The sequence below is a fragment of the Teleopsis dalmanni genome, chromosome 2 (assembly GCF_002237135.1).
Source record: "Teleopsis dalmanni isolate 2A chromosome 2, ASM223713v2, whole genome shotgun sequence".
Classification (NCBI taxonomy): domain Eukaryota; kingdom Metazoa; phylum Arthropoda; class Insecta; order Diptera; family Diopsidae; genus Teleopsis; species Teleopsis dalmanni.
Window position 1 is genome coordinate 222,559,393 of NC_051847.1, and position 25,903 is coordinate 222,585,295.

Consider the following 25,903-nt stretch of genomic DNA (forward strand, 5'->3'; position numbering starts at 1 on the left):
TTGACAAAATACAGGCTTTAAAAGCAATTAATATACTTCATACTTCCGTTTTATTCTTAACATATTCAAATGACTTAAACGACAGTAACGTTTCGTTCGTTATTTTTGCTTGAGATAAAATATGAAGGCATAAAGTTGCTAATGAAACTTACAGTAAGCAAACAAACAGCCAATCAATTTATTAATTTTACACCGGAAAATACCGTTTACGGTTACAAAATAAAGCATAAATAATATTAAGTTTAAACTAATAAAATAACAGTTATTAATTAAATATCAGCCAAACAAATATTTTTCGATTAATATTTTTGATATTTTATTCATATCACACATATGATCATGTTTAATATCACTAAGATTTGATCGTATATTAGATACATAATATAATTTATATAATTATATATGCTTATCTTTAAATTGAATTGGAACTTTACAATTGTTTTTAAAATTATACCAATTATAGTTATATAAAATATTCAAATCATTGTAATACATTGATGGTCAATAAGGTATTTAGCACGACAACCCCTCACTAAAAAAGTAATAATTATGAACACGACTACGTTGAAGGCAGAATAATGCAACGATTAATTTTTTGAAGCCTTTACTCTACTGCATATTAAATAAAAGATTACAGCATCTAAACTATTTATCAAAATAAATGATTATCCCAGTAATTCCTAGCTCTGCTTAGAGAAAATCAAGCGATGGAGTGAAGATTTGTCGATATCCCTTCTGTAATAGTCTGACCAAAAAGGGGTGTTACAGTAAGTGATGCAGATCATCAGACGTTTTAGTCTCTATCAAATAAGGCACATCCAGATATAAACTAACAACGCTAGCTGCTACGAATTTTATTAACTCACAATTAACATTGGCTATAAATAATCAAACAGAGAAGAACACAGCAGAGTCAATCTAAACCCTAAGTAATATTCATCAGTCCTACCGTAACAAGCGATGTAAACTTATAATTGTTTTCTATTTCTCTGTCAATAAATTGTAATTTCTTTATTTTTAATATTAATGTCTAGACATTACAAGAGTGCTGTCAAAACTAAAATTTTTCAAGGGAAAGAAATCTATTATTTGGTGTAGCTATAGATATAGTTTTCATTAAACAGCACAGTACTTCTTAACTTAGAAGTCATTAGTTTTCTTCATTAAGGCCACCGTTGAAATGATGTACTATTGATCTCTATTAAAGAAAGTTGGGTTTTAGAGCTCGCAATATGATATATTTATGTAAGTTGCAAAACATTGATAGCGAAAAACTACTGATACCATCTATCACAGTGAACAACTGAATTTGATCACATGACTAAAAATGTAAACTTCCTAAGTGTTGAATTTTGGGAATCCGTAAAGTAAACTTGGTTCAATTAGTTTAATATTATTAAAACTCACCAGGATTATGTTGTAACGTTTTTAACGTGGAAGGCTAATCACAAGAATTTCACGTTCTCCTATAAGACACTTGATTAAGAATAAGAGTGCTATTGATTTGCACCATCTTCTTACAATTGCATCTTTTTGAGGTCAATTACGCATATTAAAATTTCTTGAAAAAAAAACAATTAAAATTTAACTCTTGTCACATGCGAAAAAAATTGAAATAAAATCTTAAGCGCAAGATTTTGTATAGTTCTTCAATCTGAAAATTATAATAATAAAAATATATATTTGTACTTAATGAAATATAAATTATATTTACAAATTGTACATCCAGATGCAAATATTATATCAATTATATATCCGCACTTTAATAGGGAGTGTCATCTACGTCCATCAGTAAAGGTATTGTTTAATAAGTATGTACACAACTTGTCTGGATAGAAGAAATGTAATACTACCTTAACCAATTAAGAGAATTTAACACTTATTGATAACTTATTGAGACTAATAATACATTGGATTTGTTGAAGAAGTTATTGGAACGAAATATTTTACCCGCCATGATCGAAGAGGTTATGTTAGTCATACAATAGTACAATATTGACCCCAGGTTGTACTTAAGTAAAAATGCTTTCTATGTCGGAGCTCACTACTAAAAAAAAATATAAATAAATACATCCAAGTAGAGATCCAATAACATTCACTAATAAAAAAAACAAAAATTTTCATCAGCACAAATTTCGTGAAATGAGCGATGTCATCTATGCCTTGAATTTTCTTTTGATAACCACATCTTGTGTTATCTGTTTTTATTGTTCATAAGTTTAATTGCTTCAACACTTATTTATGTACAAATTTAAACGGTCTAACAATGAAATATCAGCCGAGCATTTTGTAATATTATTAACAAATTTTTCAAAATAAATGCCTTTCCGATTGTTAAATATTTAACGCCCACAATAAATTACACAAATTAAATGCCAAACAATGAACGCGTGCACAATAATAAAGCAACATGAACCTCAGCAACTGCAACAGTTCCAACAACAACACTCTGCAACAACACCACTCTGCAACAACACAACTCCGCAACAGCTTCAATATAGTAACTGCATCATCTGCATCTACAACCAACTACGTCCACATGAGCTAGCAACCATGACTTCCCTATTTGTGGCAACTGTTGTTGTCTGCTGTTGTTGTTTTATTGTTTTATTGCTGCTAGTGGCATATTATTGCTAATGTTGTTGCAATTATGCACAGCAGAAATGACTTATAAGTTTGAATTAATACAAAAGATGAATTGACATAAAATGTTATTAGCCAAGCAAATAAACAAAAGCGTTGAGCGCTCAACACTGAGTACTGAGCACTGAGCGCATAATAAAATGTTGCTGACAACAAACACGAAGGTGGCAATAGTTGCATAGTTGCCTAACTATTGCCGCTAACTAACAACTACAACAACAACAACTACTACTACAACAAAAACAGCAGTAGCAGCATCTATGTTTAATAACATTGGCATTGATCACGATATTGTTGTTGCTCATAATGATGATGATGAGCTTGTTGAGGATTATGACGTTGATGCTGATGCTGATGCTGATGCTAGTGCTGATGCTGATGCTGCTGTTTGTTATGGGTTATATGCATTTTGCCTGACCGAAGTTACTGCATCCAAACGAAAACGAAAGTAAACGTACAACTGTTGCCGTTATGCACTCTCGATCACCTTCTCTTTCATAGATTATTTCATTGTTGTTGCTGGCTGTGTATCTGCACATTGTCAGTTTTAGCTTTTAGTTTTCAGTCTATACTATGATTATTTTCTTTTGTTTGTTTTATAGATATTGCTCTCCCCGCATTTTTAATTTGCCTGTGCGCAAGCGCATTTGTCGTAACACCCCACAGAGGCATGCAACACCTAAAGAAATCAAAAAAAAAAACTTCAAAAAATAATAAATAACTACAGCAACATCAGCAACATAAGCAACAGCAACTGAAACTAAATACACAAAATCTGTAGTCAAAATCAACGATGGCAAACTTAAGACCCTCGCAGTTGCATTTTATCTTTCGACGCGTGCGATTCGCATTTTGTGGCCAAAACGGAAAAATTATTGCGTATCTTACGAAAAACCATAACAAAATCAAGATATATTGCAATCGGAATAAACTTACATTTTGTGGCAAATTCGTACTTAGATATTTTTTTTTTTTTTGGTTTTTTGGCTGGAAAATCGGTTGGCACTTGTTTGGCTCATAATTGACAACTTTTATTTCCTACAACAACGGCCCATACTATGTGAACTTGAAAATGTTGTAGTGTTGCTGGTTCGCGCTTTTACTGCTTCCATTGCTGTTGCGCGCTGGAAGTCGTTGCTGCTGCCAGTGCCAATTATGTAATTTTATTGGCTAAGCGCCGTGCGAGTTGATTAATGGGCCCGCAAGACTAGCAGGCGTCTAGATACAGTTTACCTGAACCGTACGCAAATATATCATTACTAATTATGAGTTGAGCTACAAAGTCTCAAATCTCAACTACGAATAGCCGCAAGTTTACGTTAATTGCTAATTTGCATACGTCAAAAAAAAAAAAATTCATAGTATTAAAGAAAATGTTTGAAACAATTTTTAAGCAGCAATTAATTTGAAGTGTTGCAATTTTGTGAAAGTAAAACTTCGGTTGAATTGAAAAATTTAAAGTATCTCAAGAAACAATTGGCAAAGCTTAAAACTTAGTTTTGTTTGAATTTTCATTGTGCAAATTATTAATGAAAGAAATTAAATTTAATATCATATAATAAAAATGTTCAACTGTCCGAGAATAATAGATTTTTAAATAATAAAAAAGCATGTTTAAAAATGACTTACCTCTTCCACAACACCTCATCACTGTTACTATTAATGTGCATCATTTTGTGCAGTGTAGCCGCAAACCCTAAGCAATATTCTAAAGCAAATCAATTCGCAACAGGTAATACAAAAGTGGTAATAATGAAAGTGTTAATAATATTTTTACGAAAATAACAAAGAAAAATATCTTCAATTCGCAAGCAAAACTACAACTCCGTATACAATTGGCATCAAAAAGTCTACGCAAAAAATAAACTCATTATGGACTGTTAAAGGTTTAAGGGCAGCGATGCTGCCCTCTATTCACCAAGCCAATATTATCCATTGAAAAAAGATAACCAAATATTTACGATTTTTGATACCAAGTGCTTCTGCTGCTCTGAGGGCTATAATCAGGAATTTGTGTAATGATGTCTTTTGTAGATTGGTATACCCTAGGCTGTAATCAAAAACTTTTTCGTATGTCATTTCAACGTTTATATTTGTAACATATGCTATCTATCTTAATCTGTGTGATTTGACATATTTCACAATTTTCTATTCATGTAATAATATGAAGAATTCTTTAGTTTAGTTTCCAGGCGTCACACAATATGCATCAAAAATTATACTTTTATTCTATTATTTCCTTATAACCTCGATTACTTGCAATCGGTAGTTTGCTGCAGTAAAAAAAATTTGATCCACATTGGTTTTTGTCGAGTACCATTCTGTTGCAATCCGATAGCGCAAACAAAATATTTTGAAGAATATCTTATAAGACACATTAGTATGAATAGTTCTCTTAAAAGTCGAGAGAAACCGATTATATGCGATATTATCTGCACATATTACAGCTTTCAGAAGTCATGCCCTCTGATTTATGATATTAATATAATTTCAATTAATAGTTCTTCTAAAATAGTGTCCAATTATTATAAGCAACATTCTTAACAATAACGTTAATAATACTGAACCCTAACCTATATTTAGTGAAAAGCGTTTAGTGTAATACAGAAATTTATATCTACTATGTATAATAAATAATTAAATAGAATTTGATTAACTCAATTAAGTGTCTTAATAACATATAAGTATAATATATGTATACTAACATTTGTAATTACTATATTAGGTTTATATGATTAATTTTAATTGAAATTCAAAAACATCGTGTATGAGAAAAACAATTGCATCTTCTCAAAATTAAACATTCGTCTCAGTTCTTACAATTGTTAAAGAATTTCTGTGTAAATTATTTAAAAACTATCCTAACATTAAGTTTCGTTAAAATTCTCGTACTATTCCGATCTCCAATCACTACTAAATCAAATAGACTTCTATATTACCCTGATGTAAGAAAGGAGAGTAATAAAACAAGACTACTTGTCTTGTTTGTTGATCGCTGAAGCTATCCAAGATCACCGCGTCTATTTATCACAGTTTACAAAGTAATAACTCTTTGATAAATTCAATGCATAGTTTCGCTATATTACCGGAAGTACATATTATTAAATGAATTCTGAGAAGGTAAGAAATAAGAAATTGCAAGTGAACTGAGTTCGTTTCTTGATAACCAGTTGCAGTGACCTTATCGCCATCCACTTATTATAGTAATATAATTTGTAATCAAAACACCATTTAACAAAGTTTTATTGGAATTTTATCGGCTGGTTAAACATACATTTAAGATGTAATCAAGTTAATAACTTTAATTTTATGAATATTTAATAGTGCAAGCTATTCATTATTTTCACTAATCAATCACTTTAATTATAGGTGCACTGAAAAACAAGGCAAGTTGTTGAAAAGAGAATTTATTTAGAATATAATAGCTTTTCTTTAGGACACTTTTTTATGTAAGACTATTATAATATGTTATATGAATAAAGTGGTATATTTTATACATATGCATAACATTTTGCATATTTTATACATATACTTATTTTTAAATAGTAATATTTAATTATACACGTGTCAAAAGTTCTTCATATAAGTCAATCATTTTAAAATGTAATATAAACACTTTCAACAAATTGACAATAATTAAATAAATAGTTAGGAAATATGTTATAATTAAATATATAATTAAACTTAATATGTATTTAATTTATTTTATGAATTGAAGAATTAGAAAGATAAAATCAAACAAAAAACTTTTTAATAATCACATCATCATCATCGGCAATATAACTCTGTTTCGATTTTAGCGTGTAGTAGTTTTTATATCTATACATGTGCAATCTCCATTCTCTAAGTTCTGATTCCTACCTTTACACCTCTACTTTGACTACCCGGACATTACTTAATATATAATGTGGCACATTACAATAGTTCTAAGTTAAATGCCATGTCATTTTCGCTAAGTGATATTGGTATCATTCTAGCTTAAGACTATACCATTGATCTCAGATTCCACTTTATTACTAAAAACTGTGTGTAGTACTTCGTCAAATATTAGCAGCGTGTCCTGCTTAAAACGCAAATTTAATGACAAAAACTTAGTACAAACTCCGCCACTAACCCAGCAACAGATTCGCTTTGCCATTCTTTATGAATTTCGATTTTGAGCAACCTTAAACCTGTGGAAATATTTAACGACTCCCAAATGGCATACGCTGTTAATACACCATTGTTTGTTACTGCCTTGTAGATTCTACATCAGATATATTTCTGTAAAGGACGAATCTTCACAGACTTGATGAAGAGACTTGCATGTCATTGCTGTATCAGTACGATAGATTACTTTAACCGAAAGAGGGACATAATGTTCGTTTTGCTTGATTTTTACTTCAAAAATTAAAACTGAAGTGTCCAAAAAACTTGTATTAGGTCGTGAAGATTAGTTTTATAAGCAAGACCCAAAACCAAATTTTCGAAACTTTGTTAATATCAATTTCCTTATTGATATTAAAACATTTGTACTTAAAATACTTAACTATTCAAACTTCCAACACAATCTTTGATTTTCGCTCTTGGACCAATTTTTCTGTTATTTTTATTCTCCAATATATATAGAACCTTGTATTAGAAGTTATAATGCAGTAAGAATAATAAGAATAATTTTCATGAAATTAGATTTCCGACTAAGAAATCATCAAATAATTTTGTTGGTCATAATTATTTTTTTTAAACTACTAGTTTTTAAATAAGTATCTAGAAATTAAGCTTATTATAATTTTATCAATTTCATATAATTCATATTGAGTTAAAAGTGCAAAATAAATCAGAAAATTTTATTTTCACAGAATGCGGAGCGCGCCCGCCAAGACGTGAACCTCGAATTCAAAGAACACCGAAACAACAAGAAGTACAAAACCAACAATCAAATCCCTATAATAACCGAACACCCAGAATTATTGCTGGAGCACCCACAAAGGAAGGACAATTTCCATGGCAAGTATCTTTGGAGTTATTACATCCATCAATGGGTTTTTTAGGTCATTGGTGTGGTGCAGTACTTATACATCCATTTTGGATTTTATCCGCAGCACATTGCGTACACAAGTAAGTCTAAAACTAACCTATACTTTAATTTTGAAATCCTCTATTTCTACTCATGCATAGTGATTTATTTAATTTGCCCATACCTCCACTATGGACTGTTGTACTGGGAGAGTATGACCGATATGAAGAATCAGGTTATGAACAACGTATACCAGTTGAAAAAATAGTGCTACATAAGCATTACCATAACTTTTTGCATGATCTTGTTTTGATGAAGCTCTCAATGCCAGCTGATCTCACTAAAACCTCTAATATTCGTCGTATATGTCTACCATTTATTTTTAATGATCATAGTAATGTAGCAAATGATGAAGATTTACAAGCTGAGTTTCTTGAAGACCCTTTGGAATTTGGTCTAGCTGAGGTGCCAGAAAAAATGGACAATTTTTTGCGAAGTGTACAAAACATACGTAAGCATCGTAATGTTACAATGCCAAGTATGAAAGAACTTTTGAGTACTAAGATTTTGAGTCGCCTCAGAAAAACACAATCGCAAAAATCTTTTCGCGGACTGTACTTAACACGCAGACGGAATGACAAGCTGATGAAAGTACACGCCAATGATAAGGAATATGAGGGCTTAATTGAACATAAGCATAATATAGATACCGAAGATTACAAGGACTTGCCATTTATCGATTGCGTTGCTACAGGATGGGGCAAATCGAATATGACTGGTGATTTGACAGATACCTTGCTAAAAACTAGTGTACCATTACACAGTAGTGAACGGTAAATAAGCGAACTTTACTTTAATCCATTTTTAGAAAATTTCTAAGCTAAAAATTTTTTAAATTTTGCTTTAAGGTGCAAGGAGGCATATGGTAGTTTCGTTAAGATTCATCGCGGCCATTTATGTGCAGGTCAGCTCAATGGAAAGGGAGGCACTTGTGTGGTAAGTGTAGTTCATTTCATTCTTTATCTCTAAGTAGTTATGAGAATAACTTTTACAGTTTTGAAGTTGAAACCTAAATCTTATTAATGTTATTGCACATTGCTTATACAGGGTGATTCTGGCGGTCCTTTGCAATGTCGTCTTTCGAAGAATGGTCCCTGGATTTTGGCAGGTATAACTTCATTTGGTTCAGGCTGTGCAATTAAAGGGTTTCCAGATGTTTATACTAGAACTTCTTATTATATGAAATGGATACAGGATACAATTGCCTATGAATAGAGACAAAAAAAATGATATTCTCTAAGACAGACAGTGCGAGTATAGTTAAGATATTTATAAATGTAATATTTTTTATTATATTATTTATTTTTTTTAATTGTATATAAAATGTCTTAAAAAAATTTATTAAAGCAATATAAATTATTAATTAGAAATAAAACAAATTATTAAATTCTAAAAACACCACACACTTATACATGTTAGTTTATCTCTTTGCATATGCATGTTTAATCATTTTTACCAAAACTCTTAGGCTTAATGCTTATTTTTTAATATCACAGCTATCATATGCTCTTATATACATTTTGAATCATAAATTAATTATATATTTACAAAAATATTGTAAATACTCGTACTATTTCTAACCCCTATACCATGAAGTCCTCCGCATCCAACTCCTTTTCCAGCGGAAGCATTATCAGTTCGTACTCCGGTTTGCTGCCCATTTGCTGTTTACACAATTGGCCTTTTATGTCCTTTGACTGTTTTAATAGTGGCATAAGGCATACATTTGTCATTTTTGCAGCTTCCACACTTAACGTATGTTCCATGGTCACATTCAAGGAATTCCATGCAGTTGGTAGCCAAATATACAATAGAAGCGATGTGCCAACGAGTGAAACGCCAGCAGTGGTGAATAAAATAATGGCGCCCAGCTGCGCATAGGGAGCTATTTTAAATAAAAGTTGCAGCAGGAATATTATATGCGGAGGCAACGTCTCTATGCCCTATAGAAACAACAACAATTTTAATAAAATTGTTAATAGTCACATATAAATTTGGTAATGTAGTGCAAAATATGATATCTTAAAACTTTACTAAAATACTTACAATATCAAGCCAAAATATGGGGAGTACAGTATTACGAAACCGTGTCATATCCGAGTTGAACTTTATATCTCCCATTAAAAGATTAACTTGGAAACGGGAATGCACTCGCATCGGAATGCCAAGTTGCTACAAAAAGATGTAAATGTAAAAGTTATATTTACCATATTAAACTGTGTTTTGCTTGGGAAAATTTTAACAATTTAAGACATAAAGTTAAAGTTCAATTGCATTAAGACTTAAAAAAATATATTTATAAATTTAAGATATATATGTTATAGTGTAGAGGATAATAAATCACTTACCGGTTGTATCGCGATTTCAGTCCCATGTTTTGCTTCAATTGGGTACAGTCCTTCAATTTCATCCAAAAGGCTAGGATCAGCATTAAAGAAATGAGGAAATGATAATGCCAGTGGAATATCTGTATTATCATAATATTAAAAAATTTAAATATGTTTAAATCATCTTAACTTAGTAGAGCAGTAAGAGAATTAATAGTTTTTGATAGACTTATGCAGTACGATTCTAATACGAATTTTAGTGAAATGATATTTAAATCGAACACTCCACTTAATTTAAGATACTTATTAATTCCATATTTAGTATTATATTTAACTATATATGCATAATAATTTATTTAAATCATTCATTATAATATTTTATGCAATGACCTACGAAAAAAAAATATGGTGTGTGGCTATTCACATTATATTAACAAAAAAATAGATAAATTTACTTTTAAAATTCTAAAAAAATTGCACAATGAATTTTTTTAAGATACCTTCTACTATGAAACTACTTCATAGTTAAATTTACCTGAAAAAAGACTGCATATTTATATTATACATACATATACATTCTACAATATTGCCAATTCTTTATATTAAAGTCAATTGACGAAGTATCTACAATCTATCTATTTCATAAGTATCTGCAGACTACATTTTACAATAATATACATTTATACAATACACATTTCCATAAAGCTTTCTATTGAATTCTATATAAATACTGACTAATAAATTAACTGTAATGTCTAATAGGTAATGTACTTACTGTAGTAACAAGGAGTAATGTTGCCCAAACCTCTTTTAAGGCATTTATTTTCCTGACAAAAACAAGCAGTATCCGGATCATTTATATTTGTTTCAAATGCATTATCTGGCAATTTGAAATTAAGCACATCGATCCCATTAAATTGTCCAGGATGTGAATATGTAATCGGCAAAGTTTTGCAGAATGCCTTGCGGTAGACACGAAAAGTTTCGCCTGCGCTAATATTACGTGGAAATAGGGTGCCATCATAAGCGCCATTAAGTGTATTACACGCCGTGTTGCTTTTACTAATAATGTTAAAAAATAATTAAATATATAGTTATCCTTGAAAATGTATCAAATCTATTCCACTTACTTATTAGTGTCACTGAAACCCCATATTCCAATGCCTTTTTTACCATTCCAAGATTCTATTGAATAGTCTCGAAATTCTTCTTTAATCTCATTTGAATTTGATTTTTTTTTATCTGGCAGTCGAATAGTTATTAAATTATCCCCTTCATCAAACATCTGAAATTGCACAAGGTATCGGTAAGAGGAATTCAATTGCTTTAACATATCTACCATGTATATACTATGTGGTTCTAATAATTCAAAATATATTCGTAATACACTAAAATAATTTTTGCATAATAGAATAACTAGAATTACTTTAATAAAACAATCTTTAGTATGATATGATGTTGTCGATGATGTTGCTAATGAATTTACTTTGAGTGGAAACTTTTCTTATTTCATTTAATATTTATTCAATTAATTGTCAATCTAAACTGTGTCATTGTACTAAAACGACAAGTAAAATAAGATTTATAGCTACATGGTTTACAATTTTTTGCAACGATCTTCGAGAATTCAGCTAAAAGACTACTCAAGCACTTATTCGCTTGTTTGTGTTAATTCAATTCACTCCGTTTTTTCACATACCTAAAGTTTTTAGGTGTGTGGTGACAGCAGACAACATACATTTATTTTCCAATACATGTGAAAGAAGATTTCTTGAAAGTTGTGTAGAAAAACAAATAAATATAAGACAGTCAGCTCTAGTTGAGGTAGCTGCCGGGCGCTTAAAATATGCTGCCTTGAGGTACTCATCAACAACCCCATTAAGGTAATTGAGAACCACAAGTCTAACAACTCCCAGCTACTGTATTAGCATTGATGGTTGAGAACCTCCCTTACCACACTGTTCCGACCCCTCCACATGTCCTTACGAGTGAACCCTCAACCATGATCACACCCGCACAATATATTGTAACCCCCAATGTCGCTGCCTGAACTGTATAGCTCCGGAGCCGGAGCCGAAGCTGAACAGATGGCACAGAATGGCTTGTCGGGATTTCAATCCGTATCTTTTGCGAATCGACCGATGCTACCTCACGATTGCATGATCCATCCCCGATGTCTCAACCCCTAGCACTGTATTCTTTGACGTCTTGCTAGCCATGTGCGTTAAACCCCCCAATAACTTATATTATGCTTTGGTTAAAAGCATGGTCCATACATAAAAATAGATGCATACTATCTATTTCTATGATGTACACATAAATATATACACTTCATATAATTCAATATAAGATATGTTTCATATAAAATAAAGTATTTTAATATATTCACAAATTTATTTTCACTTACACGATCTAGTAGGCCAAAACGTTCAAAGTTTATGAAACTTGGCACAATTTTAGACGCCATATTAACCATCGGATCATCATAGCCCCATAAGTATTCATTTACAGAGATATCTAATATTGACTTCGCATTGAATTGTTTCGTTAATACTCTTAAACCAAAAGCTGCGAAGCCAGATATGCTCGATATAGCTGATGTAACACCCATATATGGTATATTTGGTGCAACAATACGATCTACTTCTGGATCACCAACAGAATATTCTGGTATAAACTTAACGTGACGTTTTGGTAAGTAGCTGAGCGTATTATTATCATGGAACGAAGCATTAACATTTTCCAAAAACTCTTGATAAACATATGGTCCAATCTCTTGCAGTTTCAATTTTTTATCAATGCCAAGCTTAAACTCTTCCAGATTTGTTATGTTGAATATATAAACCTTAAGTAAAACTTCCAATGGTGGTTTAATCCAAAAACTATATAATAACGAACCAGTTCTCATGGCCAATTGCTAAATAGTGAAAAATTCATGTAATTAAGATTACAAGGAAAACAAAAAAAAACAAAAAAACATAAAATAGCAAATAAGATAATAAATTCCCACTTACCGAATCTACAATCATTTGCACAGGATCATTAAGAATAATTAATGTCGAAGCGAAGAGAAGAACAACGCCAATGGTAGCAAACTTGATTATATCTGTAAAAGTATCAAAAACCCAAAAAAATATATTAAAATTAAATTAATTTAAACATCTGAGAACAAAAGGGCAATAATCAATATATTCAATGAACCACAGACATATATAAGGCAAATACTGTAAGCAGTTTCCGGTTACAAGTGAATGTATGCCGAATTGTTGTTGTTTGGGTCATTTGGACCTTGACTTTAACACGAAAAAGCCACAGAATTTGCTTAAACGAGTATGTGCAGGCAGATAGCATAGTTCAATGAACGTCCTTTTTTCGACTACTTCCAGCTAATTATTGTGAAGCGTTCAGTTCAAGAAGATCATATTGAAGCGATTAATGTATTGCTAACAATCATTTTCCATATCTATATACATACTTATGTTTAACTAAACATTTTTTTCATTACTACATTAAATAATTAATATAAGAGATTTAACAAATTGAACAAATTGCACAAAAAACAGTAATTTTATAACAAAAGCAATGTAATCCGTAAGCCGTAAGCCGTAAGCATACTAATAAAACAAATAAATAAAAACCAATAACAAAAACAATAACAAAAGCAAGAGCAAAAACGATGAAGACAGCAGCAGTAACAACAACATCTGCATGATTAAAGGCAGCGTAGCATCAGCTTCAGCTTCAGCTGTTAAGCGCAGATCAATGAACCAAAGACAACATAAATAAGCAAATAAAAAGGCTAAATAAAATATCTGTTGTAAAATATTCATAAAACAAAAACAAAAACAAAAACGCCAACAACATAAACGCATTAACTGCGAAATTGTTTACAATAACTATAATATAAAGAGAATCAATGAATATTATGAATGAATAGAAACAATAACAAATTAGCACTACATCTAAAATTTTGTTAAAAATTGAGTTCACATAAATTGAAGTGTCTTCCTTGAAAAAGCTACTTTCAAATAAATAACATTGCAACAGCAATAGCCAATAGCAGCAGAACTAACATCATATGCTTACTGTTAACAATGAACCACATTGATACCAATAACAACAACACGTTATGTTAACATACATGTTAAGCTTATTATGACAATAAAAGCTAAAATATCCCACAAAAATCAAAATAATTTCCTAATAAATATTTTCTTGATTTCAATAGCAATCAATTAAGTGAAGCAAGAAAAAAGATTTACCCACAAAAAAATTTGAATCGTTTTCATGTGAGTATTTATTTTTTTTTATTTTTATTTAAAACAAAATTTTTCATTCAAAGTTTTTGGCATCTTTACGAGTGCATAATTTCATTGAATTCACCGTCAACTGTGCTGCAATAATCTTAAGCACAGCTTGACTATAACGATTATGCAAGTTTCAATGCAACTCTCAGACAACAACAAAAGTAAGAGCTTGGCTTAAACACAAACTCAACAAGTTGTTAAAACAAATAAAATATAAAAACTCAAAAACTCATAAACTTCATTGTATGAGTGAAGTTCAAGTTCGCCAGATTTTTTTTTTTTTTGCTTTTATTTATATTAAATATTTGCCGGTTTGTATTATTTTTTTTTTTTCATAAATATTAGTTGAAAATGAAATTTCCAATTAAAACTGAATAAATATTGTATCTCATAATTAAAGTAGAGGTTGTATGAATTCCAAATTAAATTCTTAAGCAATATGTCAGTAGTAGCTTGACCCAGTTTAGCCATAAATACTGCCGCAAGCCAACATCTCATCTCATACATTTTAAGTGTTAATCATGCGCTGAGTTGTGGTAAAAAAAAAACAACCGTACGAAACACCAAAAAAAATTATGAAAACGCAACAAAATACAACATATTTTATTATCAATTAAGCAAAGTGAATAAATGTGTATGTTGGTGTGTGTGTGTGTGTGTGTGTGTGTGTGTGTGTGTGTGTGTGTGTTCAGTCTTCTTTAATGCGATGGCGTTCGCGTTCACAGACGCGTATATCAAGCGATACGGCGATCAATCGATCTTGCGAACACCTTCGATTTCTTCCGGTAACTCAGTCTAGTGTGCAAGAAAAGCAGATAAAAAATACCAGAAAGCAATAAATGTTTTGAATCGGCTTAATAAACGTCATCGTAAATAAAAATAAACAAATTTCAAGTTGAGAAAAATATACATACATATAATGTAAGGCAATAAAAAATTGCATAAATTAAATTCAAACAAAATGCATTATGCGATCTGTTTATCTATTTATTTATGCACCATAAGCAAAGCGAACAAATATTTTCGCTGAATTTCTTATACACTAATATATTACTTCACTAATTATATCTCATATCTCTTTTATGAATATTTGTATTTTTATGCAAAATTAAACGCCAGTTTGTGGTATATAATTTTTATTTTAAACAAAAAGCTATTTTATTAATCTAAACATATGTAAATTTCATGATTTTATTATTATTTAAATATGTATAACTTTTGACCGTAACAAATATCTCTAAATATAAATATCAAATGATTGATGGAATATTAATACTTACAGCTAATTAATTTAAAACATACCTATTTTGAACTCTGTTCATATATTTTAAATTGTTAGGAAATATAATACAGGGCATTTACTGATAATTATAATCGATATTATCATCATCTATAGCTATACAGTCCATGTTGAATCTAAGCTTACGACATTCCTCCTTCCCTTCCTTCTTCCCTATTTTTGGTTTTTATCTATTTTTGGCTGAAATTTACTTCTTTCACATCCTGTCGGATACTGTCATTCCATCTCTTTCTCGGTCTTCCTTTTCTGCTCGCTGTTCCAACTTCACTCTCAAAGACTCTGGCTGCTGCTCTTTGTTCTGACATCCACACAACGTATCCTATCCATTTCAAGCGTTGGTTGATCGAGTTCATCCTTATATCTTATTTGATATTCTCCGTTTTCTTGGACTCCCCCAAATATTTTTCTCATAATCCTTCTTTCAAATACCGCCAGTTTGTTTGCTTCGGCATCAATTACTTTCTAGGTGTCACTCCCATAAGTGACTACAGGCCATATAACTGTTTATATAACAAGATTTTCGTTTTTCTCGATATATTTTTAGATGTCATAAGTTTTCTTAAACTGTCGAAATACCTGTTTCCAGCTTGTATTCTATCGTGGATATTCAACATTTTGTGTTACTCTCGTTTAACGCTGTTCCCAAATATTTAAAGCTGTTCACGCCTTCAAATTCATATGTGCCGATTTTAATAACATCTAATGTTACTTTATTCGACGATATAATCGTGTAATTTGTTTTATTGCAATTGACATGCTTACCCATCCTTTTGACTTCTGATTCAATTTTTTGAAATACCTAACTCATGCTTCTTGTGTTTCGTGCGATTAAAACTAAGTCATCAGCATAACCACATAATTAAGTCGATTTATCTATGATTATATTTCTATTAATATCTCATCGACATTCGATATAGCGACAGGTTTATTACTATGTTAAAAACAAGTGCCCTTATTCCTATGTTTATTCTAAATTCCACTTTAAGACAAAATACGGAAACGACTTACGAAAAATGCTGAACCAATTAATACCGACGTAATGATGTTATGGACAATTAAATAAGTGCATCCTCAACACACCTTAAATCTTTGTAGTGATTACTATCAGTGGCATAGACAAGAAAGAGAAAAAAAATGGCTACAATCGTTTAGCAACACCATTGATATTGGACCAATACCAATGGATGTATATTCTCTGAAGGATATGTGGAAAATAAATATAACTAATAATATACTATGTAATATAGTATATATAAGATAACTATAATATAATATTATGGTAAGTTTTATTACCAAACTTGAATTGAAATGTAAAATATTACATGTACTATAAGTTGTAAGAATAAATTTTCGATAGAAACGCTTAAATATTTTTTAATACTCTATCCAGAATAAGTTAGATTTTAAGAAAGTTTCTACTTTGTGGAAAGCTTAGAAATAAATATTTAAATAAAAGTATTTAACACACTGATACTGACACTGACACAGACACATGTCACATAGCAAAACAAACAATACAATTTGACTGCAACATTTCCTATATAATTTTAAATAAGAATGTGATATTTTAAATAATTGTCGTATTCATTGTAATATTTCTATTTGACACTGTGCTTCACGTATTTTCAAATTATGAATATTAGAATTCTAGGTTCATTTATATTAAGAAGTCTTACAAATTTTATAAATACATAACAGTTAGTCTGACACTTAGCAACAAACTTTAAAGAAATCTACAATCATTAATACTAACAAAGGTTAGTAGTTCATCAAAGCTTTTTTCTAGTTTAATTTGCAATTGAAAACGTTGTATGATCACGTTATATCGGAATAAGATACTTTTGGCTATCTTAACAATTTAGTTCTGTACCATCTTACAATCTTAGCCAAGAGTTTGATTACAAATTCTTAGAAAATCACTCAACAATAACCGTATCAAAATAACATGTAGTCTAGATATTTTATAGACTTTGAGATGGATGATATGTGAATAATGTGTTACACAGAGTGTGTATAGATTGTCAGCATCTTAAATTAATATAATAATACATGTTATTTTCACATTACAATCAATAGTTCATAAAACGTCAAGCCTTTTATTTATTTCATTGAGTTTTTAGGAATTTCGATTATTCAACAAAATTATCACAAATTATATCAATTAGGTAAAACGCCACCCATCCTTTTCCAAAGATAATTCACTTTAATGACCACGTCCATGTTATCCACTTTAGTCATGCTATATATTAAAATCACTTGAATGAGTTAAGTCGCGTGTAAAATTTATATTCAAATCTTTTAAACAATTTTATTATCTATTATTGTTTCAATGAAAGTTTAAAAAAGTTTTGTGACTTAATAAATTTTCGAAGATGGGCACTCATTCAACGTAGCTGCAATATTTTAACGAATTATATTAAATAATATTATGAGTGTTAGTTGTTAGTTCTATAAAAAAAACATGTTAATTTGATTTCATTAAAAAAAACTACACCTTCGGGTTTTCATGGGAAATCTACGAAGATGGTCAATGAGAATTTATTATAAAAAAAGAAAAGATTGAGATTCATATATTGTTAGATTTTAATTTATAAACCTCAAATGCGGTTACAAAACAATATTGATTGGTAATGACTTAAGTTATACTAATTACTGTTGAGCAATAAAATTAATGCAAAAGCAAAGAAATCCACTAAATTTAACACCTCTTCCAATAGGTCAATTAATTTCTGAAAGAATTTGCAAGCGTTACTATGTCAAGGACATTTATTTCATAAAATTTTTTATTTCTCATACTCTTATGTTAAATATTTAGTACATACAAGTTTTCAAATATTTATATATAACATATATACATCTAATCGTCTGTAAATCTTTAACTCTTTAGCGGTATTTTACAAATCAATATAAACTTTTCAAATCTTAACTGTTCATTGTATTTAAGAATTGTAGTTAAAATTTTAATTTCAACTGAATTGTATATATTTTATTTTAGTTTATGTATACTACAAAACTAAAATTTTACTATAAAATTTTAAATCATCGCATTTATGCAAGTTTATTTCAAATTTTTTAATATTGTTGTAATCCGACAACTGTGGCATATACAGAAATGTATGAAAAATATCAAATTATTATTATTTTAAAAAAAGTTAAGTTTATTTAAAATTTATTTTTATGTAGAAATATTACATAATTTTGAATTAAGCTTCACTTAAATAAATAACCGAAGAATTAAGGCTGTGATTAAGATCCACAAATATCACATACAGTGAAGTGACAGAATGTTTATTTAATTAAAATAATTAATTAATTGCTTGAGTAATAGTTTTATTTATAACTACTTTGAATTATTTTTTTAAATATAAATGATAACTAATATATCCTTCGCCTCTAACTATTATTTGGTTTTCACTTATCTTATTTCAAGAATTAAGCAATGTATCTCATCCTTTTGAATTTTAAGGTCACATTTTAATCTGCTGGATAAAAAAAATAATTGAAACTACATATGACCTAATTAATCAATCATCAATTAAAACAATTAATTAAAAAAATAATTAATTCACAAAAGTATTATGTTTATCATACTACAATGATATGAAAATAATATTTTTCAAATTTATTTTACTAAAAAATGTTACTTTAAAAAAATAACGTGTATGTTCGCTTCACAATTTAACTATATATATGTACATATTATATAAATATTCAGTGTTTGAAGAATATGAAATTTTTTGTTTCTAATACTATCGGACTATAACTTTTTCAAGTTAAATCTACTGTTGAAGTTACCCACTTAAACAAAGGGTGCTACATACTATCCTTTAGATGTTCTTGTCTAATTTTAAAGTATACTTAAAGGTATTCATTCAAATCTTTCAAAGATTATTACAACACTTTTCCGACTTCTGTTTTTTCAAGTTTCACTCAATTTATTAGAGATGCTTCATATATATTACACATCATAATATAATAATGAGATTTGTTAATGAGAATCTCAATTTCTACCAAAAACTTTTCCTTTATTTTTATTCTTATTTCCTAAAATTTCCATATCGTACTGCTCTTACCTAAAGCGCTGTCTATATCCTTATTTTTAGTGATGTTAATTAGCACTTTATGTATTTTTACGAATTAAATTGAACACTAATAACATTTGTGAGTACACTTTGTTATCGATTCGTCTCCTTAATTTTATTTTATTATAAACGAAATATATTCGGAGATAAATCCACTTTGTATTAAGAACATTTTCAATGTCTGTTTTAATTACTTTAATAAATGTTAATAAGATATTTTTCTTTTATATTTACCGATTAATTTTATTTATTAAATTTACTACTCTTTAAAAAAAATAAAATAATTATTTAATAAAAATGAATAATAAATATATCGTTAAAAATTACTGAAATACTTTTAATTATTATAATAATTAAAGTATATACTATATATTAACTATTAATTATCGTATGCTTAAATAATTAATTTAAAAACTATCCTTTTATTAAAGATTGCTGAAAACTGATTTTTAAGATACTAATTAACTGACAATTTGTTTATCAGTTATAAAAATTTAGTTTTAAAATTCAAATAAAAATGAACTGAACTAATATATATATATATGAAGGAAACCAAGCTAGACATGTCCCAAAACTAAGATACATACTATTTAGGAATAACTTATAGAATAATGCTAGTTTAAGACCATACCGATTGATACCAAATAATTTAAGAAATCATTATAAAATAAAGATCTAAAAAATATCTAAGTCAAATCATCAAATTCCTTTAGTTATACTTTAAAGAGATTTTAGTTCCGTTTAAATATGGTTAAAAATAAATTATTTTATTTTAATACATGTTAAAACATTCTCTCCAATACTTTTCCCCTGGTAGATACTTGAATCATATAAAGTTTAATTGCAAGTTGATTTTTAATAGTTCAAAGGTTCTTTAATTGCAAGTACCTGGGGTTTCGGTGTACCTTAGCAATAAAATTTTAAAATTATTTAAGCCTCCAAATTTGCATTGTACATGTATGATTCTTCAAGTATATTCAACTTAACATTGATATTGAGGCATTCATATAACGCTTCAGCTTTTGAAAACATAGTCTAACCACATGAAGGTTAAGGTTAACATTTTTTCCACAAAATATTGTTTTAAATTAACTTTCAAGACACTTTACACTGCCAGGTTTTACTTTAAGCAAACCCTAAGGTAAAATAACTAATAACCCAGAAAGGGCTTTGTTTTTGCACAAGTTAACCTAACAGTATGCAATGACTAATTATTTACATTTCAAACTGAAGCGAAAGTATCTTCTATTCTTAAACTATATTTTAAATATAACTTTTATTTATCAGTATTCATATTTATAAATACAATTTAATGGGGAATAACCATACTGTAACAAAATAGCCACGTGAACACTACATCAGTTCTAAATATGTTACTGAGTAATATATTCCGGTGTTGTGTAAAGGATTTTTATAACACTAGTCTAGCATTATAACTTTACAATGTATCTTTTTTAATATCTTTCCTAATTAAATTTGTGTACATTTTTAATGACAAACTTATACTTAATTAGTTTCAAACGATATTGTTTACTTACCGTACTAATTTGTTATTTATTACTTTACAATTACAGAAAATTACATGTTAAAGAACAAAATTTAGTAAATTTTAAAAGAAATTGTAATAAATCACAGCGTATAAGTAAACAAATTTCTTACGAATACTTGTACAGTACGAATACTCTTGTGAAATTTTTTATAAATATCGTTCTAAGTTGGTTTGAATATCGATAAATATTGGTTCAACTAAATAACGGAAAAGTAGCCCCTCATTCTAAGCAGTTTCCTTAAACATATTCGTATTTTCAATGTTTGTATTTATTATTATATCCCAACAACTACAAGATAAACAATAATTCTAAGATGTAAGATTCTAAGATGTAAGATGTTCTAAGATGACTTGAATATCGATAGATACTGGTTCAACTAAATAAGGGAAAAGTAGACCCCCATTATCCGATGTTTAGCATAGAACCTTTTTAAGCCTAAACAGTTTCCTTAAACAGATTCGTATTTTTATTGCATTTTCATTGTATTTATTAATTTAACTCAACAATTTCAACAACTTCAAGATAAACAATAATTTTAGGTTTGCCTAACCTTGACATTGATCTGTTGACATTATTACTATACGTTTTCATTTTTAAATACTAATTAAATATAATTGAATTAATTTTAATTTTATTTATTTGAATTTTGTTTTTTAATTAAAAGATTTTTCACAGATTCAATGTTACAAAAAGCAAAGTTCAGAGAAACTAAAACTTAAGTATTAACGTATATAATTTAGTTTACTTACTCGAATTTTTTGCATTATTTGCTGTAAACAACTTCATTTTCTTAAGTTGTTAATTTATAGTTTATTATGAATAAATTATAATTATATAAATTTATTTGAATCAACAGATTTTTTTTTAAATTTAATATTAATATTTGTACACAACAATTTTAACTTGATTAATAATGTTATTTCCTCTTTTAAAAATGAGAATTCATTTATTATTTATACGGCTGTCCTCAATTAAGTAGATTATATTTAATAAGCCAGTTTTAAGTTGACAGCACTGGACTACCGCATGTCCTTCTGAATCCAATCCTCTTAACCGATTTTAGCAAAATAAACCTTCATTATTTTATTTATTGACAATTGTGTTAAAAATAAATGTACTTCTTAATCATAACATTTAAATATATATCTTATTTAAATTTTTATTTCACAATTTTTTGTTTCATGAATTACTTTTTAAAAGACTTGAATTCTTGAATTGTTGAATTGTATTTTTATTTTATTTTAAACATATATATTTTTCAACTTTTATCACACGCGTTACGCACCGTGCACACTTCTTAACGCTCCAAAAATGGTTGACTAAATGCGAGTCTCATAGTTGCAGCTTGACCCTTTATATTGACTTTAATCACAAAATACTATATGAAATTATAAAAGTACTACATTATAAGCTAAGCTCAGCAGTCCAGCATCAATGCTAATACTCGTACGTATAGACAACCTTACAGTATGATAAATTTATATCTACACTGATATATATTAACCAGTCTAGTCACACTACTTCAAAGCATGCTTACTGTACAGATCAGAGCAAAACAGAGCTGAGCGAAAAATCTAAGTTAAGCTTACAGCAAAGCAGAGCAAGCAAGGCTTTGTGATCGGCAAAAGCTTCTTCTAAGCTATGTACATAAAGTTTACAATCACGTTTACACATCACGTGAATTAAGGCTTACCAATGCATTGGTAAGGACAACAGATTTAATTTTACTAAGAACTAAATATCGCATTTATATACTCTTGACTATCAGAGTAAGTAAGCCTTAAATAATTCAAAAAGAGCAATTAAATAATTACTACCGATTTTTTCGTGATTCTTGAGAATTTTACGAGTGCATAAGAGAATTATTTCTAAGTAAGTAATTTAATGAAAATATTTCAATAAATTAAATGTTCCATAAGAACTTGTATCTGAACTTGTTACATTATGTAAGTTAAAAGTTAACGTTTGGTGACGTAATGAAGAAATCATCGATGATATTAAATTTATGCAGTCCGCACGCACATACAAAATATAGTCTATATGAACAACTTAACAAAATTAATCTGTTTCTATCTATCTATCTATCTATCTATCTATCTATCTATCTATCTATCTATCTATCTATCTATCTATCTATCTATCTATCTATCTATCTATCTATCTATCTATCTATCTATCTATCTATCTATCTATCTATCTATCTATCTATCTATCTATCTATCTATCTAATCATTTTAAGCTAGTTTTACTTTTCTAATAATTAATATGTTTAATGTTAAATATATTATTATTTCAGAACTAAAAATCAAAGTTTGGACACTGTTGTAGAAAATTTATTCTTTGAGGATATATTTGAAGTATACCATCAATGACATATAAATTAGTTCTTCAGTCATGTGTGCATTCTATATCCTTTCAATTCCAAAAAGTACCAATGAAAGCTTACAATATATTGATATATTTCTGTTGATGAGAAGTAGTTTAATTCATTAAAACAAACTGATTAAATTGACCCGTAAGAAAGTTCAAATAGACACTATATAATTACAAAAAACAATAACTATAACTCTATTCCCATCCTAACCAGAGAATGGTCAAAATTATGCTAGTTTTTACTTATGAAACAGTTATATAAGTATTATAGTATATGTAAATGGGGTTAATGTGTATTTAGTACACTAATACTGGCATATATGGAATTATATATGACAATATAAAATTGGAGAACTAAAAATGTAAACATCACTTTAGACTATAATACTAAATAATAATAATGATACTTCTTACTGAAATGGTTTAGTAGACTTTATTTCATGTATTGCTTCTTTTAATATATAATAATTATACTACTATGATAAGAAAGTATCGAAAATCTATTGTTAAATGGTTCAATATTTATTTGACCAATGAGATGACACGTCATCGTTGTGCAAAATCCATGAACTTTCTTTTCATAAATCTGATCTTCAACTTTGAGATGATATTCTTTTATATTCAATCTTTCGGTAATACATATTTTAACTAAACCTTTATATATAAATACTTTCAAACTGAAGTAGTTTTACATAAAGATATTTCAAAACGCTACAACGTTATTTTAAATTATAAGTTAAAAAGTACCTCTGCAAGTAGTCCATCCCTCTTGAAAAGCAAACCACTAACTTCTTGTACTACCTTCCTTGTAAGATATACCCTTTTACTCTCGTTGAAGTTTACCGTTTGTAATCACCAACGATTGCTATGAATCGATGTAAAGAGTTTTAACTTTCTTGCCTAAAAACTATATGCTTTATAACGTACTGGTATAATCAAATTGAATGTAAACTCTTTAGTAAATGAAATAATTTAAAATAAATTATACTTTTATTGGCGATTTCTACTGACACATAATTATATTAAATACCTATAAATATCTGATCAAATATATTCAATTTAATTATTTTTCATATTTTAAATTTTTCTTTTGGTATTATAAATATTTATACAATGGTTGTCCAGTGAAATTTTTAGACGTAACGTTACTGTTAATGGTCAATTATTTCATTATTGTTCCATTGTCAGCATTCTAAATACTCCCATTGCTATATGAGCTAGTATTTACGAGCTAGTATTTTTAGGACTAGAAGAGACTAAGAAACAAATAAAAAGGCAAAAATTATATATGAAATACCAAGAAATTTGAAACAATAACGATGTTGTCTTGCGAAGAATGTGTGTGTATACAAAATTTTTTAAAACGCTTAAGTACGTAATAGTGAAATAACCAATGTACTCACTTACATTGTAAATTGAAATTTAGTAAGATTTATATTGATTTGAAATACAAACAATTAATTGTGTAAACCGTGTATGCGGATAGAAGTATTCCTATTGACATAGTACGCTTGATTCCTTATATTGTTTTTATTATTATCTTTATTGAAATGAATAACTTTTTTATTTTATATTAGAATCGACTTTAACTTCCAGGAAATGTGATCTTTTATTAACAAAAAAAAGTTGACATTAAAAATAAATGTCTATGGAATAAAACAAAAGAAATATCATTAGTAGTTTAAGTAAATTATTTTATTATATTTCTATATGACTTTTTATATTTTTCTTTCGTTTTTTGTTAACTTAAAGGCCAATTCCAAAGAATATTGTACTTCAGTTACTAACTTTACTAAAGCAGCAGAATTTAAATTTCTAGAACCATTTTTATAATATGACATGACTTGCACTTCATTTAAATAAAATACATTAAAATAATTTAAATTCTTAATAAGATAAAATGTTTTTTCATATATACGTACATAGATATAGATGGATATAGACGTATAATTAAATTAATTTAATCAGTATTAACGAATGTGAAACTATATTACAAACAATATGTTTTTTGCAATTTCTATATAACACATAAAAATATTAATACTGTCAAGTTCAGATTAATGTACTAATATTATGTCTATTTAACATAATTGATCATTAGAAATATATACTCAAAGTGCAAAACTAATATAAAAAATCCGCACATATAAGTATGCCTAACTGGAAAGAAGTAAACAACTTAACGTATGAAAATTCATTGTAGCAGATAGGGTACCGAATTACTTTTGAAGCAAACTAATTAAACTGCAATTGTGAGGTTTCAAA

At 28.6% G+C, this 25,903-nt stretch overlaps 2 protein-coding genes across 2 annotated transcripts in view; one reads left to right on the top strand and one right to left on the bottom strand.

Moving 5' to 3' along the window:
- Positions 1-25,903, bottom strand: part of LOC119678936 (synaptic vesicle glycoprotein 2B-like) — a 53,409-nt gene that overhangs the window by 24,399 nt on the left and 3,107 nt on the right. The window lies entirely within an intron of this gene.
- LOC119682748 lies at positions 2,904-8,914 on the top strand. The gene is made up of 6 exons (XM_038096251.1): positions 2,904-3,091; positions 6,013-6,029; positions 7,482-7,740; positions 7,801-8,472; positions 8,548-8,635; positions 8,747-8,914. The coding sequence occupies exons 1-6, from the start codon at positions 2,904-2,906 to the stop codon at positions 8,912-8,914; spliced, it is 1,392 nt and encodes a 463-aa protein (XP_037952179.1).